The sequence below is a fragment of the Balaenoptera musculus genome, chromosome 11 (genome assembly GCF_009873245.2).
Source record: "Balaenoptera musculus isolate JJ_BM4_2016_0621 chromosome 11, mBalMus1.pri.v3, whole genome shotgun sequence".
Taxonomy (NCBI): domain Eukaryota; kingdom Metazoa; phylum Chordata; class Mammalia; order Artiodactyla; family Balaenopteridae; genus Balaenoptera; species Balaenoptera musculus.
Window position 1 is genome coordinate 38,936,541 of NC_045795.1, and position 18,030 is coordinate 38,954,570.

Here is an 18,030-nt window from a genome sequence, read left to right on the forward strand (position 1 = left end):
GAAGACCCAACACAGCCATAAATAAATAAATAAATAAATAAAAATTAAAAAAAAAAAACAACAACACGTCATTGCATTCAAAGTGTACAAAATTTGAATACATTCTCCTCAAAAGCAAGTAAGTAGGGACTTCCCTGGTGGTCAGTGGTAAAGAATCCACCTTGCAATGCAGGGAACGAGGGTTAGATCCCTGGTCAGGGAACTAAGATCTCACATGCCGCGAGGCAACTAAGCCCGCGTGCCACAGCTACTGAGCTCGCCCACCTCAACCAGAGCCTGCCTGCTGCAAACTACAGAGTCCATGCACTCTGGAGCCTGCGTACCACAACTAGATTAGAGAAAACCTGCCGCCCAACTAAGAGCCCGCGTGATGCAACGAAAGATCCCCGCATGCCGCAACTAAGACCTGATGTAGCCAAAAAAATAATAAAAATTTTTAAAAAAATGTAACTAAGTAAACGTGAAACTTTTTAGCTAAAATTATTTTTCATGTGTGTTTTAAGAAGTGACTTTTCTTCTTATAGATTCAAAATTATGTTTTAAAATTTAAAAGGAAATATAGTTTACACTTAATAAATATACAAAATTAATCAAATTTAAATGGTTTTTAGAAATTTTAATTCCATCTTATTAAACACTTTTAGAAAAACTGAACTGTTCTCAAAATAGCATCCAACTAGTTGCCAACATGAAGAATTGCTACCCTGCTTCACACGTCATGTCCAGACCTACATATGCACAAGTTTAAGTTATGTGAATTGTTCAATACTGTACAGTGTTCCTCAGCTGCCATGTGCAACTGTTATGAAGACAGTGCTGATTCATGAGACCCTTCAGAACATGAAAAAAAACAAGTAAATGGACACTTTGTTATGCAAGTGTCTGTCATATCCGTGCAACCCGAGAGGAGAGATATGAGAACTGCATTTACCTTTTCTTTCACTTAAAAGCTTCTGCTGCTCAAATCTTCCCCGCAGCTCCAAAGCAGGGTCCATCTCTGGCATTGGCCGAAGCTCAGCTGACACTCCTCCCACAGACCCGTGCAGGAATCTTTGTTCTGAGAACAGTGGGCAAGAGATGTGGAGCAGTGTTCCCTGGGGCCTGAGCAGTGTTAGAACGGAGATGTTTACGTTTACAGCCTGCTGAGCGCCAGGCACCCTGTGGTTCTTGGCATGGATTTGTTTGGGGGTGGACATTCTCCAGAACCCTCTGAAGGGCGGTTCTTAGGCAGGGTCGCTCTTGTCCTGGTCGAGGGGACCCCACTGCTCCATGGTGCCGAGTTCTTTGCTGCTTGGAAACATTTGGCATAAACAGTGCCTTTTACCTGGAATATTCTCTTTCCTAGTCTTTGAAATCCTTCGGGTCTCAGTTTGAAAATTCACTTCTCAGGGCTTCCCTGGTGGCGCAGTGGTTGAGAGTCTGCCTGCCAATGCGGGGGGCACGGGTTCGAGCCCTGGTCTGGGAGGATTCCACATGCCGCGGAGCAACTAGACCCATGAGCCACAATTACTGAGCCTGCGCGTCTGGAGCCTGTGCTCCGCAACAAGAGGCCGCGATAGTGAGAGGCCCGCACACCGCGATGAAGAGTGGCCCCCACTTGCCGCAACTAGAGAAAGCCCTTGCACAGAAACGAAGACCCAACACAGCCATAAATAAATAAATAAATAATTTTTTTAAAAAAAAAGAGCAGGCTCTGCAGTCAGCTTGCCCACCTCTAAAAAATTCACTTCTCAGACAGCCTCATCTGTTCTCTATATCCAGACTGCCCCACCCCCCCCCCGCCCCACTATTCTCATGGAACCCAGTTCTTTCCCTTCTTGGAATTTATTACAATTAATAATAATGAGAGCATTAAAACTAATTTGTGTATTTATGGCTTTACCATCTGTCTTTCTCACAAGAATGGAAGCTCCATGAGGGCAGGGACCACATCTTTTTGTCCATCACTGTATAACCAGTATTGTTTGGCACAGAGTCAGTGCCCAGGAAATACTTGTTGACTGACTCTCAGCTGTGAGTTTCCTTACCTTTCATGTCAGGGTTTTAGTGTCTGCCTTATAAATATCATCATGAGGGTGGTGAAAGAATGGGAACAAGGGCCTCACGCACGGTAGGTGGTCAATAAATGCTATTATGATTATTACACATTCAGAGTCAGATGAGGACCAAAGAATCTTGGAGGTTGGGACTTGAGGGCTATTTAGGGTTGGATGGGTTTCATGGAATAGGGATTCCAGGAGGGAACAGCTTGAACAAAGGCATGAAGGAGAGAAAGTACAAAGGAAATAAGTAAACCTATGGGGCTGGATGGAGAGTAGGGTATGAGACAGCCCCGTAGTTAGAAAGGCAGATTGGAGCCAGATCAGGGAGAGCCTTGAATGCCAACTCAGCACACTTAAACTTGATCGTAGGGACCCAATGACGATTTTTGAGCAAAGGTGTCAACAGAAGAAGTGGTATTTTAGGAAGATTAATTATGGCACATCTGAATCAGGTGGACCTAGGAAGTGGCGAAAGGCAAAAAGACTGTTTCATTCAAATTCCATCTCTAATCGTTTCGACTGTATAAAATATAAAAGGGTTAAGAACAAAAGCTCTGACAGGAGACAGAGCTGGTTACCATCTGGCTGATACTGAGCAGGTCACTTCACCTCCCTGGGCCTCAGTTTCTCCACCTATAAAATGGAGATAATAATCTCTACCTTGCCTATCTCACTGGACTCTTGTCCAGTGAAAATCACATGAAATAAGGAATTCCCTGGTAGTCCAGTGGTTAGGACTCAGCGCTTTCACTGCTGAGGCCCAGGTTCAATCCCTGCTCCAGGAGCTAAGATCCCTCAAGCCGCACAGCCAAAAAAAAGAAAAACTGTGCTCATTAATTCACTCATGAAAAAAATGAACCCCAATCATGTGTCAAGTTGTGCTGTAAATGCTGAGGAGACAGAGATGAAGCTGAAGTGCTCCGAAAAGGAGCACATAATTACCAATTTTTGAGCCCTCACTGTATGCAGCTTTCCATCTGTCATCTCACTTAATCTGCACAACATCCCTACTAGGTCAGTGCTTTATCAAACCCACTTTATAAATGAGGAAATGGAGGCCCAGAGAGGTTAAATCTGTCACCCAAGGACGTTCACCTCTTAAGCGGCAGAGCTTAGAGCTTGGGCTCAGGACTGACCCATGCCTGACACAGCTGCCTCCCTCCTAGTTCTAGACCTTTGAATACATCTGCCTGATTCCAACCTCTAGGTCTCTATCTTGCTGTTCCCTTTCCAGGTATAGCCCATCCCACTTTTTTTTTTTTCCTTTTTTTCTTTTTTCTTTCTTTTTTTTTTTGGCTGCAGAACCCCCCTCACCTTTTTGAATTTCAAGTTTTAGATCAGGTTTCAGGAAGCCTCTAGGTCCCCCAATAGGGCCCCTCTTCTGGGCTTCCTCTGCACTTAGCCAAACCTCTCCCATGATATTAATCACATCAACACTACATCCCTTGTCTCTAAACTCTTAAAAAAGCATGTTCCTGGGAATTCCCTGGTGGTCCAGTGGTTAAGCCTCCACGCTCTCACTGCTGAGGGCCCGGGCTTGATCCCTGGTTGGGGAACTGAGATCCCACGAGCTGCAAGGTGAGCCAAAAAAAAAAAAAAAAAGTTCCTTATCAGTAAAAAGATATTTAGGTGGACACCCAGAATATAGGCATGTTTCTTTATAAAGTATATACACATGCATCTATCAACCCATATACATTAAATATTAGTAAATCCTAGTTTTTATTTTTTTAATGAAAAAGAAAGATAAATACAGGATCTGATGTCATATTTTCTTCCCATGCCCCATTTACCACCAACAAATTATCAATACAAATCAGCATCTCTAAGCCAAAGCTCAGGGCGCGGGAGGACCTGGTACAGTGATGCCATCCTTCAGGCCACTGAGGATCTGAGTTTTCAGCCTCTTCCCTCAGTGGGCCAGGCAGGGGGGTGGGTTCGGGGCAGGAGCACCTCCCACAGTGCTGCCACCCTCTTGAGCCAGCAGGAGGTGGGGGTAAAGCTGAGCCCGGATTAGCTGGGGCCCGCAGGGAAGCTTCTAAGGCTGCAGGGTGGCCAGAGCAGGGGCTGTGGATAGGTGCAGGCACCATGCCGCTGCAGGACGACACCCTCCGAGAGGTGTGGGCCTCAGACAGGTCTGGAAAGCCCTCACCTCATCCTACCTGAACCCTGGTTGGGGGGCCAGATGGAGGGTTTGGGGAGGGGCAGGAAAAGGGGAGGGAGACAGACTGATTCCTTTGTTACCCTCAGCGGGCATGAGGAAGAGGGCCAGAGCCCAGAGGTCCAGCAGCGCACCAAGCAGGTATGTCACCCCTGCTTGGAGAAGAGACAGAAAGAGCCCCCCATGCAGGGTAGAGGGTCTGAGAGTGGGGAGGGTCCCCCTCAGCAGCCTCTGGGGCTTGTTGCTTCCCTGGAGGTTTTTGTTTTGTTCTGTTTTTGCACGAAGGGGGTGTTTGGGGGTATGGGGTGTCCAGGGGATGAACTTGGGCTTTGGGGCATTGGAGGTGGCCGTGGTACACGGGAGGGGGTCATCCTTCCTCACCCCAAGAAGGGGCGCAGTTCCACTCCAGATAATCTGCGGTTATTTCTGGCGGCTCAAGGGATTAGAGAGTGATAGGCAGCCCTCAGAGCCCCCCTTTCCTTCCCCTCCCTCCTCTTGACCCCCACTCTGCAGCGACAGAAGTTGAGGAAGAAGAAGACAGAAGCCCCAGAGTCCCCCTGCCCCACGGGATCCAAGCCCCGGAGACCTGGAGGCATGCGGAAGGCTGAGCCCCAGGGCGCCCCCCAGGGTGAGGGTCACGGGAGGGAAGGACCGCAGGCGAGGGTGCCCTTGAGTCTGGGAACCCTCCCTGGGAGCAGGGGCGTGGGAGGGGGGGTAACTGGAGGGGTAAGGGGCGGAGCGGGCTTGGGGTTGAGCTGGGGGGTAGGAGGAGTGTAGGGATGATGAAAGCTGGGAGAGGGATGTCCAAGGTGGAAGCAGAGCCCAAGGGAGACCCCAGGGTGAGGAGCCTGAGGGGGAGTGGACGCCGTTGGAGGTCCCGCCTGACCCGCGCATCTCGGCTCAGCGGGACGGAGGAGGAGCCCGCGGGAGGAGCCCTCCCGGGAGCCCGCCGAGGCCAGGGAGCTGCAGACGGTCTATGCCAAGTTCCTCAGGGACCCCGAGGCCAAGAAGCGCGACCCCCGGGAGACCTTCCTGGTAGCCCGCGCCCCAGACGCGGAGGACGGTGAGAGAGCGCCAGAAGGAAGGGGGCGTCTGGAGAGGAGGAGGGAAGGGGCTGGACAGGAACAGCAGATGGAGAGAGGCAGACAACTCGGAAAAACCGCGTGCACGTCCCTGGCTTCGTCTCTGAGCTAGGAAAACCTTTATTCTCGTGTTCTTGTCCCATCTTCGGGAGGGGGAAACCGAGGCACATTGAGGTTAAGAGTTTTGCCTTAAACTGCAGCTTCCCTGGTGGTCCGGTGGGTAAGACTCCACCCTCCCAATGCGGGGGGCCCAGGTTCCATCCCTGGTCGGGGAAATAGATCCCACATGCATGCCGCAACTAAAGACCCCCACATGCCACAAGGAAGATCCTGCGTACTGCAACAAAGACCCGGCACAGCCAAAAAATTTTTTAAATAAATAAATATTTAAAAAAATTAAAAAACAAAAAAACCCTGCAGCTAGGGGCTGGAGGTAGCTCAGATGGGTCTGGCTAGAAGTTAGAAACGGCAACAGACCAGGACAGGGAGAAGCAGAGTGGGAGAAGCAGCACAGGTGTCTTTTAGAAGGGGCTGAGAAGGGGAAACTGAAAGACCCCAGGAGAGTGTGTGAGGAGCTGAGGGTCCCAGAGAGAGAGGAAGGACCTGCAGAGAAGGGCATTTTCCCAGAACAGGATTGCCAAGCCCTCAGCATCCCCCCAACTCCAGCTCTCTCTCCTGACTTGTAGACCTTGGAAGACTCTGGGGTCACCCCCTTCTTTGAGGAAGGCGCCGAAACTCCTTTCTTCCTCCTGTTTCTGTTCCAGAAGGGGAGCCTCCTACCCCCAGCTCCTTCACCGCCTCCCAGCAATCTGGAAGGACTGGGCTCCCCAGATAATGGGGCCCACCCCAGCCCCCGTTATGAGGAGTTTTTACCTGCAGGGGATGAGGAGGAGGAAGAGGACAAGGAGGAGAAGGAAAAGAAAGAGGAAATCCGTCTGCCACCCAAGAAGCCCCCCAAAGAGAAGGCTTCTGCAGACATCAAGGAGAGGAAGGCCAAGGCCCAGGGTCCAAAGGGTGGGTGTTGAGGGTCCAGAGGCGGCAAAGACACACAAAACTAGCCCTGCCCCTGAGGGGCCTGGTGTCTCATGGATACGCAGGAGTTGAGACATCAAAAAGCTCCCCGGTGCCTGGACCCAAGAGTTTTTCCCTTTGGTGGTTTCTTCCCTCCGATGGTCCTTAAATCAATATGTGCTCCCTCCACCATCCCCCCAGCCCCCTGCCCAGGGTGCTCTGTGAGCCAGGGAGGGCAGATGATTTTAGTTCTCTTTGTGATTTTTTTTTTAACTCTAGATGGATTATTTTTATGATTTTTACAAAAGTATCAAAGTGATTATAGTAAAAAATCAAACAGTGAATAAATGCTGTGATAGCTCCCTGGCTGGGGAACCTTGCCCCATGGGTACTGGGGCCTGGTCTACATGTGGACATGTAGCTAGGACCTTGGGCTTCTCGGAGGGGTGGGGAGGACTGTCTGGAGCACTGACCACAGGAGGTTTTCTGGAGGAGATGGGGTGGGAGCTGGGATTCAGAGGCTCAGTTAGGAGGCCTGGCATTCATCCATTCATTCATTCATTCATTAACTACTTATTAAACTCCTGGTGTTCATCCAGTCCTTTTTGGACTCAGGGTTAAAAACAAGACAAGCAGAAGGTGCTCTGGGGCTCCCTGGGGACTGAAGGAACAATGAGTGGATTGGAAGGTGGCTCTTCTTTGTCTAACTCCCACCCTCCATTTCCAGAGGACCTGGGAAGCCCTGTCCCCCCACTGAAACCTCTGCGGATTAAGAAGAAGGAGGCATCAGCAGGGGAAGGGACCAAGATGAGAAAGATGAAGAAGAAAGGTGAGCCTGGTCTGTGGAGGAACAAGGGACTCTGGGTGAGGCGGGGGGTGTGACCTCTTCACATCCACACACACAGGGTCCGGGGAGGCCGACAAGGACAGCTCAGTGAGCCCGACCAGAGTGAGGAAGAAGACGCCGGCAGCCATGTTTCTGGTTGGGGGGGATGACCCTGGGGAAAAAGCTCTGAAGAAGAAAGGTGGGTGGCAGTGGCCTCTGGTGTCAGGACATCCAGAGGCAGTCGTGGGTGTGGAAGGAGGGATACAGCATAGGGTGAGGAGTAGGAGTTCTAAAGTCAAAGACTTGGTATATGTATGGATTATTCGCTTCGCTGTATAGCAGAAACTGACACAGCAGTGTAAAGCAACTATACTCCAATAAAAAAAATAATAAAGTCAGAAGACTGGGGGCATCTTGACCCCCACTTTAATAGCTGTGTGGCCTCAGGCAGTGTCTTAGCTTTTCTGAGGCTATTACTTTCTTTTCTTTTCTTTTTTAAATTTACGTATTTTATTTATTTATTATTTTTGGCTGCATTGGGTCTTCGTTGCTGTGCGCGGGCTTTCTCTAGTTGCGGCGAGCGGGCTTCTCATTGCGGTGGCTTCTCTTGTTGTGGAACACGGGCTCTAGGCACGTGGGCTTCAGTAGTTGCGGCTCGCGGGCTCTAGAGCGCAGGCTCAGTAGTTGTGGCGCACGGGCTTAGCTGCTCCGCGGCATGTGGGATCTTCCCGGAGCAGGGCTCAAACCCATGTTCCTTGCATTGGCAGGTGGATTCTTAACCACTGCGCAGCCAGGGAAGCCCTATTACTTTCTGATAATAGTGAAAGGGGGTTGCTCTCTTGTGGTTGTGGGAGGGGTCCAAGTGAGGCATGGGTGTTGGACGTACCTTGCAAAACATGATGGGTTCTGCCAGGGTAAGGGGTTAACAGACTTGCTCCCCTACAATGCTCAGGCACTCCCAAAGGCTCAGAAGAGGAGAAGGAGGAGGAGGAGGAAGAGGTGGCAGCTGTGGTGACCAAGAACAGCAATCAGAAGGGCAAAGCAAAAGGAAAAGGCAAAAAGGTTGGAGCCCAGACGGGAGAGGGTGAGGTACCTCCAGGGAGCAGTGGCAGGGGCCTGGGCTTGGGGGACCTGACTGTGGGATCTCGTGGGCTGGGACCATGGAGTCACTTGGCGTTAGAATCTTAGCTGCCTCTCTGGTGACAGGATATGAGGACAAAGGGAACCAGGTTTGTGAGAACAGAAGAGGCAGTTGTGGGGTCACCAGGCTGGGACTGGCCACCCGGGGGCCTTATGTCACCCGCTCTGAGCCCTCCCCCCTGCAGCCTAACTATCAGACACAGCCGGAGATGCTCTCATGGCCCCCACATGAGAGCCACACATTTTCTGTACCAGGGAGGTGGAGCACAGGCAGACAGACACATGCATACACATCCCTGGGCACACTGACTGACTGACAGCCAGCTGTAGTTGAGCTATTTTTTTTTTTAATTGGGGTATAGTTGCTTTACAATGTTGTGTTAGTTTCTGCTGTACAGCAAAGTGAATCAGCTATATGCATAATATATCCCTTCTTTTTTGGATTTCCTTCCCATTTAGGTCACCACAGAGCATTATGTAGAGTTCCCTGTGCTATACAGCAGGTTTTCATTAGTTATCTATTTTATACATGTTAGTGTATATATGTCAATCCCAATCTCCCAATTCTTCCCACCTTCCCACCCATCCACCCCGTACCTGAGTTATTAAAATAGTTCCACTCTGCTGCTCTGAGATACTGCTCAGAGTGCCTTCTGCTCTCCCACCCAGGCCCTCCCAACCTTCCAGCATCCAAACTATCCAGCAACCAAAGGGTTAACATTGGCCATCAGAGGCCTCCAGGACCTCCTCCAGTCCTACCAGTGTCCACTCTGATGGGGCAGTCTCCATGGGCAGAACACGTTGTTAAATATTTCCTATACAGCCACCACTCACAAACAGGACTCAGGTACCAACATGCACAGGCAGGAGTAAGCGGGAGAGAGAGGTCGAACTGGAGAAAGAAAGTGATGAAAGTCTTCGAGAAACAGGTTTCCATGAATGGAGAGATCATCCTGAGGGCAGAGCCTGGGGGGATCTTAGTTTGTGGGTTTATTCCTTTGTACAGGAGTGGTCAGGTCTTGGGGGACTGATTCACATTAGCCAAGATCACCAGAAACTGATATATAACTGAAAGGCCAGTTTATTGTCTTCCAGAAAGAATATAACTGCAGTACAGCCTTCAATATAGTAGGCCCTTGAAATTCACCTCTGTAGAAATGTTTGAATGAGTCTGGCTTTCCCCACACCACATTCCAAACACAGTCTTGGATTTCCCAAGTTTCTTCTGGAGCAGCCTAGAGCGGAGAAGAGATGCCACTTACCTGGAGGCTAAGGGCCCGCTCCCTAACACCAGCCTCACTTCACACACAGTGCAAACCTGCCCTCAGCAAAAATGGGCAACCTCAGCACATCAGGGCTTCTTAGTGACTCCCAGACAGCATTTACACCTGAAATGCACACAGCCAGGTGGCAGTCCCTTGTCTCCCCAGCTGGGAAACTTGGAGTTAGAGTCTTGGTTCCCCCTCTTGTGAGGGACAGAACATGACAGCAAAGGGCACTAGGTTTGTAAGAACAGAAGAGGCAATGGTAGGGTGGTCACTAGGCCACCCTAGGGCCTAATGCAACCACATAGTTATTAAAAGTTTTTCAATGAGCAAAATGAGCTTATTTATTCATTCATTGTATTGACTATGTATTGCTATATAACAACCACCCCAAAACTTAAAACGACAATTTATTTTCTTAATTTCTGTGAGTCAGAAATCTAGGAGTGGCTTAGCAGGGGTAGTTTTGGCTCAGGGTCTCCTGTGAGGTTGCAGTCGAGATGTCAACTGGGGCTGTGGTCATTCTGAAAGCTTGACTGGAAATGGAGGATCCACTTCTGAAATGGTTCACTGTCATGATTGTTGGCTGGAGGTCTCTCCAGAGGCTGCTTGAGTGTCCTTAAGACATGGCAGCCAACTTGCCCCAGAGCCCAAGAGTGGCCCAAGAGATACAGCAAGGCAGAAGCTGTAATATCTTTTATGACCTAGCCTTAGAAGTGACCGCCCATCACTTCTGCCATATCCTATTGGTCACAAAGACCAACCCTGATACAGTGCGGGAGGGGTCTACACAAGGGCGTAAATACCAGGAGGCAGGGAGCATCGGGGGCCATGTTGGAGGCTGGCTGCTACATTCATTGAGTATTTACTGTCTGCTATAATTATATAGTGGTAGCTGACACTTCTATAACACCATGTGCTTAGAACACAGCAATCCGCACCTTCAGCCTCACCTCAGTTCACCCCCTGAGAGCATCCATATGATGGAAGGTCTTTCTAAAGGCTCTGGGTTTAACAGCATTCAAAGCCCAGCTTCACCTCTTACTATGCGAACTTGGACAAGTTATTTAAGCTCTCTGAGCCTCAGCTTCTTCACCTGTATAATGGAACAACTACCTCAGTAGCTACTGATAAGAGGAATGAGTTAATATTTGGAAAGTGCTTAGAATAATTCCTGGCACATTGGTAGACTTTCTATGAGTGTCTGTTAAATATATAAACTAAGGTCTGTCCCAGGTATCCACCCCAACCCTACATACTTCTCAGATGAAAAAACTGAGTCACAGTGTGGTTAAAACTTAACAACCATGACAGACAGTTAGTGGTGGAACCAGGATTTGAACCCAGGCTGTCTGGCTCCAGAGCCTGGGCTCTTAACCACAAGCTACACAAAATAGTAATACAGCACAAAGCTCCCCAGAGCCTCCTAACAAGGCCTGGCGAGCTGCTGGGGGAGGGAGAGGGGCCGGCTGCACTCTAACAGCCTCTGTTCTCTCCCCAAACAGAAAACGGTGAGTTGTCCTGCCTGCCCTGCCTGCATCCCGGCACTGGGGACCTGCTGAGGGCCGGGGAGCTAGTGCTCTGGGGCTGATGCACCCTCTGCTCCCACCCAGAAGGAGGAGAGGGCCCCATCCCCACCCGTGGAAGTGGACGAACCCCAGGAGTTCGTGCTTCGGCCTGCCCCCCAGGGCCAGACGGTCCGCTGCCGGCTGACCCGGGACAAGAAGGGCATGGACCGGGGCCTGTATCCCTCCTATTTCCTGCACCTGGACACAGAGAAGAAGGTGGGTTGGAGAGAGGTGGCAGCCAGTGGGACGGAGAGTGGAGGGGCCAGGACCCAGACTGAGGGAGAGTCTAGAGCCAAAGTGGGGTGGGGGGAGGGCTGCGGGGCAAATGGGCCTTCTCTTTCCCCGGGTGCACCTCCTTCCTCCAGCGCATCTCTGCGACCCCTCTCCCCAGGTGTTCCTCCTGGCTGGCAGGAAACGGAAACGGAGCAAGACAGCCAATTACCTCATCTCCAGCGACCCCACCAATCTGTCCCGAGGAGGGGAGAATTTCATCGGGAAGCTGAGGTGGGGCTGGGAAGCTCAGTGGCCAGTCACCTCTGTCCCCTTGTGCCTGGCAGAGTGCTCACCACATCGGACACTCTGGAATTGTCCCCTGGCCCGGGGCTTCTCACACTTTGACAGGCATAGATCACTTGGGGGTCTTGTTAAAATGGTTCAGTGGGGGGAGTTCCCTGGTGGCTTAGTAGTTAGGATTCTGGGCTTTCACTGCCGTGGCCCAGGTTCAATCCCTGGTCTGTGGGACTGAGATCCCACAAGCTGCAGGGTGAGCCCCCTGCCCCCCACCACCCAAAAAAAATGTTCAGTGGGTCTGGGCAAGGAGTGAGGTTCTGCATTTCTAAGAAGCACCCAGGTGATGCCCACACTGCTGGTCCAGAGACCTCACTTGGAGTAGGACATAAGGTCCATGGGACAGGGATTATGCCTGTCTTGTTCATGGTTGAATTCCTAGCACGTGGCACATAGTAGCTATTCAATAAATATTTACCAACTGAACGAACGAATAAATATTCAGCACCTATGCTGTGCTATGTCTCTCCATATAGCTCATTCAATCCTCACCACAAATCTGAGAGGTGAAGGGAAAGTGAACCCCCGAGTCAGGCCTTATTTCTTTAATTTATTTATTTAACAAACACTTATGTAAGGCCTACCTATGTGTTAGGTGTATTTCTAAGTAACTTCCAAATATTAATCCATTCAATCCTCTTATCAACCAAATGCGGTAAATACTGTTATCATGCCCATTTTACAGATGGGGAAGTTGAGACTAAGAGTTTAAGTAACTTGCCTGGGGTCATACAGCTAGTAAGAGATGGAGCTGAGATTTGAAAGCTGCCCAGTCTCCTTCTAGATCCAGCTTTTAAAAAGACTTCATGGGGGAAGCCAGGGGCAGGGGACCTGAATTGCTCGGGTCCTAATACACACCCATGCTTGAGGTAGGAAGCTCTCAAAGCTTGGCTGTGAGGAAGGGTCTGGGAGGAAGGGTGTGGACCCTCCTCAGCCCCGCCCCCAGCTCCACCCTGCTTGCAGGTCCAACCTCCTGGGGAACCGCTTTACCGTCTTTGACAACGGGCAGAACCCGCACCGCGGAGGTAGCACGGATGTGGGGAGCCTTCGGCAGGAGCTGGCGGCTGTGATCTATGTGAGAGTCCCACCTGTCCCCCGCGGCAGGCAGGCCCCTCCTCTCGCCGGGGCCGGCCTAACGCGCATCTCCCTCCCAGGAAACCAACGTGCTGGGCTTCCGAGGTCCCCGGCGCATGACGGTCATCATTCCCGGCATGAATTCGGACAAGGAGAGGGTCCCCATTCGGCCCCGCAATGTGAGCCCCGCACCTCCCTGAAGCCCTTCCCAGAGGGTCCTGCTCCGTACTGACCTGCTTGTAACCCACTCCTGGGAAGCTGGGGGGCGGGGGAGGGGTGCTCAGCCTGCCCAGTACCCAAACCCCTGAGCACACCCATCACCCTGTCACAAATCACCCTGTCACCCCATCACCCTGTCACAAATTCATTCTGGCAACTTGTGGAATGAATTCCCCAAGAATTCAGTTTTTCACTGAATTCACCGAAACAGGCACAATAGGGATTGTTTTGTTTTGCTTTGTTTTTTTCAGTTTACATCAAATCCATTCATATATTCATTCAACACACATACATTGAGTGCCAGGTATTAGTCTAGGCAACTGGAGACATCAGTGGACAAAACAAAGATCTGCACTCATGAAACTGGCATTCTAGTGGAGGGAGGCAGACAGTAGACAATAATTGTGATAAATAAGTAAATTGTGTAGTATGTTAGAAGGTGATAAGTACTGTGGGGAAAAAAGAAAAAGTCGAACAAGGGAAAGGAGATGAGGGGTGTGTGTGTGTGTGTGTGTGTGTAGGTTTCAATTTAAATACAGTGGTCAGAGTGAGCCTCACTGAGAAGATGAAATTTGAAGGAGGTGAGGAGCAAGCCTGCAAATATCTGGGAAAAGAACATTCAGGAAGGGGGAAGAGACAGTGCAAAGGCCCTGAGGCAGGAGTGCCTGGTGGGTTGGAGGAGCAGGTCAGAGAGGTGACAGTGAGGGGCAGATGAGTCTGTATAACTGGTTTTTACTCAGAGAAACAGGAAGCTATAGCAGGGTTTTGAGGAAAGGAGTGATATGATTGACATATTTTAAAAAGCAAAGGTTGTTTGTTTTGTGTGTGTGTGAGTGTGAGGGGTAGGGTAAGATGGAGAGATGGCCTGGAGAGAGGTGGCCTCCTTCAGTGTGTCAGTCCCACGCTCTGCTCCTTAGCACTGCAAGTTGGGTGAGCCCAGGATTTCAGAGATCGATGACTGGCATGTCGACACTCACAGTGATGTCACTTTACTCATTTGCAATGAAAAAGAATACTCCCATCAGCTGATCACACATCCCTCCCTGCTGGAAAGTCACACTGTAATCAGAGGCCTGGCCAACCCATGGGGCACGAGCCCTGGGAGGCTCCGGTCTTTAACAGCCTGTGGGTTCCACAGTTGCTCCTTCCGTCCTGGAATAAACACATAAATCCTCCAGAGGCAGTGCCTCCCACGTGTGTTTGGGCTTGGTAAGAACTACCCAGTGCTGCTTTGGGTACCTCTTCATCATCTTACAGTTCATTCATTCCACAGTCATTTATTAAAGCCAGGCACTGAAGATCCAAAATCAACACAAGAGTTACCATCAAAACAATATCTGATATTTATTGAGCATTTACTCTGTGCCGGGAACTGATCTAAATAACACTTCATGCACTATTAATCATTTAATCTTCACAAAACCCTGTTGTGAGGGAAACTGAGGCACAGAGCCATTAGTCAAATACTGTGCATGCTGTTAGGGTATCTAATTCTGTCCATAACAGTGCAGTGGGAGAAATGGTAAGAGCAAGGTGTAATGGAAGCTCAGAGCTGACATCTAAATCAGACATGGGGTCAGGAAGGCTTCTTGGAGGACACGATCTTGAGTGGACTCATTCTAAGTCATGAACATGAACAGATGACAAAGAAACTAAGGAAAGAAATGTCTCAAGAGCACCATCATACAGACACTGCGCCTTCCTTCCAGAAACTCGTCCAGGACATTTTATTTTAACTACTCTTTACCTATACATCTCTCCAAGCTCAACTGTGAGCTCCTTGTAAGTCCTAGAATAGCTGGTTCATCCTTGTAATAGGTGCCAGCATATGGCCGTTCCTAAGACCCCCTTGGGCACCAATGGCATCGAGCACCTCCTGTATGCCAGATGCTACTTTCCACTTTCCAACCCTCCACTTTGGCATCCCACAGCAAAGCCCATTCTCACAGATACACACCCTGCCCATAAGGACGCCACAGAGACCGCGCATGCGCTCAAGGATACCCCGCATGGACGTTGACACCGAGGCTGCACACACACAAGGGCATGCACACATCCCCAGCCCCCCCACCACCACCAGTCCTGAGATATCTCAGCCACCCCTAACTGTCCTCTCCCTAATACTGCCCCACCCGTGGCACCCCAGGCCAGCGACGGGCTGCTGGTGCGCTGGCAGAACAAGACACTGGAGAGCCTCATCGAGCTGCACAACAAGCCCCCCGTCTGGAATGATGACAGTGGCTCCTACACCCTCAACTTCCAAGGCCGAGTCACCCAGGCCTCGGTCAAGAACTTCCAGATTGTCCACGCCGATGACCGTGAGTATCTGAGGACCCAAGCCAGGCTGTTCCCCACCACCTCCGTGACCTCAACCCTTACTCAAGTCTTTCCCCCACCCCCCATCTCTCTCTCTCCCTCTTTCTCTCTCTCTCTATATATATAAAACACACACACACACACACACACACACACACACACACACACATACTGGAGTGGAGCTGTCCTTTATCTCTGGAGCCAGAACATTCAGGAAGGTTACTGTCTCCTGCGGGGGCATTGACATGGTGCTCCCAGGAGCCTCATATATTCCAAGCAGGTGTCTTGGGGCTCACTGTTCCAGGCCGTCTTTCTAGCACTGACTAGAGCCTGGGGTAGATATTGGGGTATTCTGGGTAAGACTGTATTGAAGGGACAGTTACGCTGCTGGAGCTTAAAAGACATTGATAGGGAGTTCCCTGGCGGTCCAGTGGTTGGGACTCAGCACTTTCACTGCCGTGGCCCTGGGTTCAATCCCTGGTCAGGGAATTAAGACCCCGCAAGCTGATACCGCAAGCCACGTGACGCATCCAAATAATAATAATAATAATAATAAATAAAAATTTAAAAATAAAAAAGACTGACAGACCAACCCCCATGTGGCCAAGAAGGATGCTGAGGCTCACAGAGGGCCGCCCATTATCCAAAGTCTCTCAGCAACTCCAGGCAGTTACCCTGGCCCTCAAAATTTATTTCATAAACACTTACACAGTGCTTTCTATGGACCAGGCACTGTTCTCAGGACTTCACAGATACTGAATCATTAAATCTTTTCAGGAATTCCCTGGCGGTCCAGTGGTTAGAATTCTGTGCTTTCACTGCTAAGGGCATGGGTTCAATCCCTGGTCGGTGAACTAAGATCTCTGCAAGCTGCGCCACCGAAAAAAAAAAAAATTAAATCTTTTCAACAGCCCTGTGAGAAAGGTATTATTATTGTCCCTATTTGGCAGAGGAGAAAACCAAGGCACAGAGAAGTTAAGTAACTTATACATATAGCTTGTGAGAGGCAGAGGTGGGATTAGAACCCAGGTAGTCTGGCTCCAGTGCCCAACCCCATGAGGATGGTTGCCTTTTAGGAGTAGGAAATATAAATCAAGCATTTCTATCGTTCTCTCTCCAGTGAGGTCAAAGGCCTGCCCTCGAAGAGTTACGGAAACAAAATGTACCTTGAACACAATTAAGTGAAAATGTCCCCTGTTACAAGCCTTGGGGAGAGGTCCCCACTAGGGTGAAGGGGTTTGGATATGGAAAGTTATCTCCCAGGGGCTTTCCAGGTTCCCAGGATCGGTTAACATTGAGCGAGTTCCCCACCCCCACTCCATCCTAGGGATGTGCCCCCTGTGTCACCTGTCCTGAGGCCTTGAAAAACCGCTCTCCAGATCACATTTCTGGTGGAGCCTGGTCGGCCGAGGTTGGGGGTATTTTTAGCAACATCCTGTCCCTATGGATGCTGGGGGAGGTGTTGGGATTGAGGCTGGAAACCTGGGCCAGATATGGGATGGGGGCTGAGGGGGCCACTGGTTAAGGAAGGGAACCATGAGGCTGGTGGTCTAAGACAGGACTTGGGGTCTGGGGGTGGGAAGAAGGAATGGGGCAAAGACAACAGAGGCGTTGGAAAGGAAGGATTCTAGGCTTAAGGAAGTTTGACCGGTTCCTCTAAGTGTGGGCTGGTCATATGCATAGCCCTGGGCAGCAGAAGGTGAGGCAGGGTCGTCACCCTCAGGGGCTTACAGTGGCTGGTAAAGCTGCAGGCAAGTGGGGCTTGCTGGGCGAGATAAGAGGGTAGATGGACAGTGGGGTGAATAACTGAGACGTGGCTAAGGACTGGGGCCCCAATGCAAGAGTGGGGGACTTCCCACAATGTTGAGGGCACTGTCTGCCAGGAGGGAGAACCCAAGAGGTCTCGGGCCGGCGCCCCCACCCCGCCCCGTCTGTATCCATAGCCGACTACATCGTGCTGCAGTTCGGCCGCGTGGCAGAGGACGCCTTCACCCTAGACTACCGGTACCCGCTGTGCGCCCTGCAGGCCTTCGCCATTGCCCTCTCCAGTTTCGACGGGAAGCTGGCCTGCGAGTGACCCTAGTTGTCCTCAGCGCCCGCCAGGGTTGGGGAAAGGATTCAGTTTGGAGGCTTTAACGGTCCCTTCACCAGAGTCCCCACTGAAGACTCCTCCCTTGTCGGGGGCTGACCCCTCTGTCTCCGGGTGACCTCCATCCACTGCCCAGCCTGGCACAGGCCGAGGCAGGGGAGGAGCTCACACGGCGGGTCGGACGGAGATGAAGAACATCTGGAGTTGGAGCCGCACATCTGGTCGCGGAGCTAGCCTGCGCCGCTTCACCAACACCACCCCCGCCCGGCGCCCCAGTCACTTCCTGTCCAGGAGCAGTAGTCAGTGTTGTTTTAACCCCCTCTGGGACCATACTAGGGCTCCAAGGAGGGGGGCGGGCTCCGAGGAGGGGGTAGGTGATGGGGAACGAAAACCGGGTACCCACATCCCCAATAAAGCTGCGTCCTAGGCCAAGAGGAGCAGTGGTTCTTCAGCGCGTGCGGAGAAAGAGGCGGCGGGAGGGGTCCGGAGCGCGGGAGAGGTCCGGAGGGCGGGCTGGAGGCCTCCCTTCCCCACCCCCAACCCCGCTCAGGCCCCGGGCGCTCCCGCGTCCCCTCCCACGCGCCCATCGTGGGTCCTACCGAAACTCGGCTGGCTCGCGGTGTCGAGACGCCCCCCGCGGGGGCCCCGGGGAGCCGGGCCGAGAGGGAGG

At 51.2% G+C, this 18,030-nt stretch overlaps 1 protein-coding gene across 3 annotated transcripts; it reads left to right on the top strand.

Moving 5' to 3' along the window:
- Positions 1 to 4,130: 4,130 nt before the first annotated feature.
- TULP1 (TUB like protein 1) lies at positions 4,131 to 17,589 on the top strand. 3 transcript variants are annotated; one of them, XM_036870326.1, is made up of 15 exons: positions 4,131 to 4,177; positions 4,293 to 4,344; positions 4,717 to 4,795; positions 5,108 to 5,266; positions 6,165 to 6,299; positions 7,024 to 7,125; positions 7,202 to 7,321; positions 8,075 to 8,184; positions 11,033 to 11,038; positions 11,141 to 11,311; positions 11,487 to 11,599; positions 12,626 to 12,737; positions 12,817 to 12,915; positions 15,102 to 15,273; positions 17,215 to 17,589. In XM_036870326.1, the coding sequence occupies exons 1-15, from the start codon at positions 4,131 to 4,133 to the stop codon at positions 17,346 to 17,348; spliced, it is 1,611 nt and encodes a 536-aa protein (XP_036726221.1). In that variant the 3' UTR covers positions 17,349 to 17,589. The 3 variants fall into 3 exon arrangements, with proteins under 3 accessions (XP_036726221.1, XP_036726223.1, XP_036726224.1); XM_036870328.1 differs by lacking the exon at positions 11,033 to 11,038 and having other exon boundaries at positions 8,075 to 8,190; XM_036870329.1 differs by lacking the exons at positions 5,108 to 5,266; positions 11,033 to 11,038 and having other exon boundaries at positions 8,075 to 8,190.
- Positions 17,590 to 18,030: the final 441 nt, after the last annotated feature.

Excerpts from the sequence above, each read along its gene's own strand:
- TULP1 (XM_036870328.1), top strand. The coding sequence starts at position 4,131 with ATGCCGCTGCAGGACGACACCCTCCGAGAGGTGTGGGCCTCAGACAG. Across the intron at positions 11,312-11,486 it reads ACCTGGACACAGAGAAGAAG|GTGTTCCTCCTGGCTGGCAG; the intron begins GTGGGTTGGAGA and ends CCCTCTCCCCAG. Across the intron at positions 11,600-12,625 it reads AATTTCATCGGGAAGCTGAG|GTCCAACCTCCTGGGGAACC; the intron begins GTGGGGCTGGGA and ends CCCTGCTTGCAG.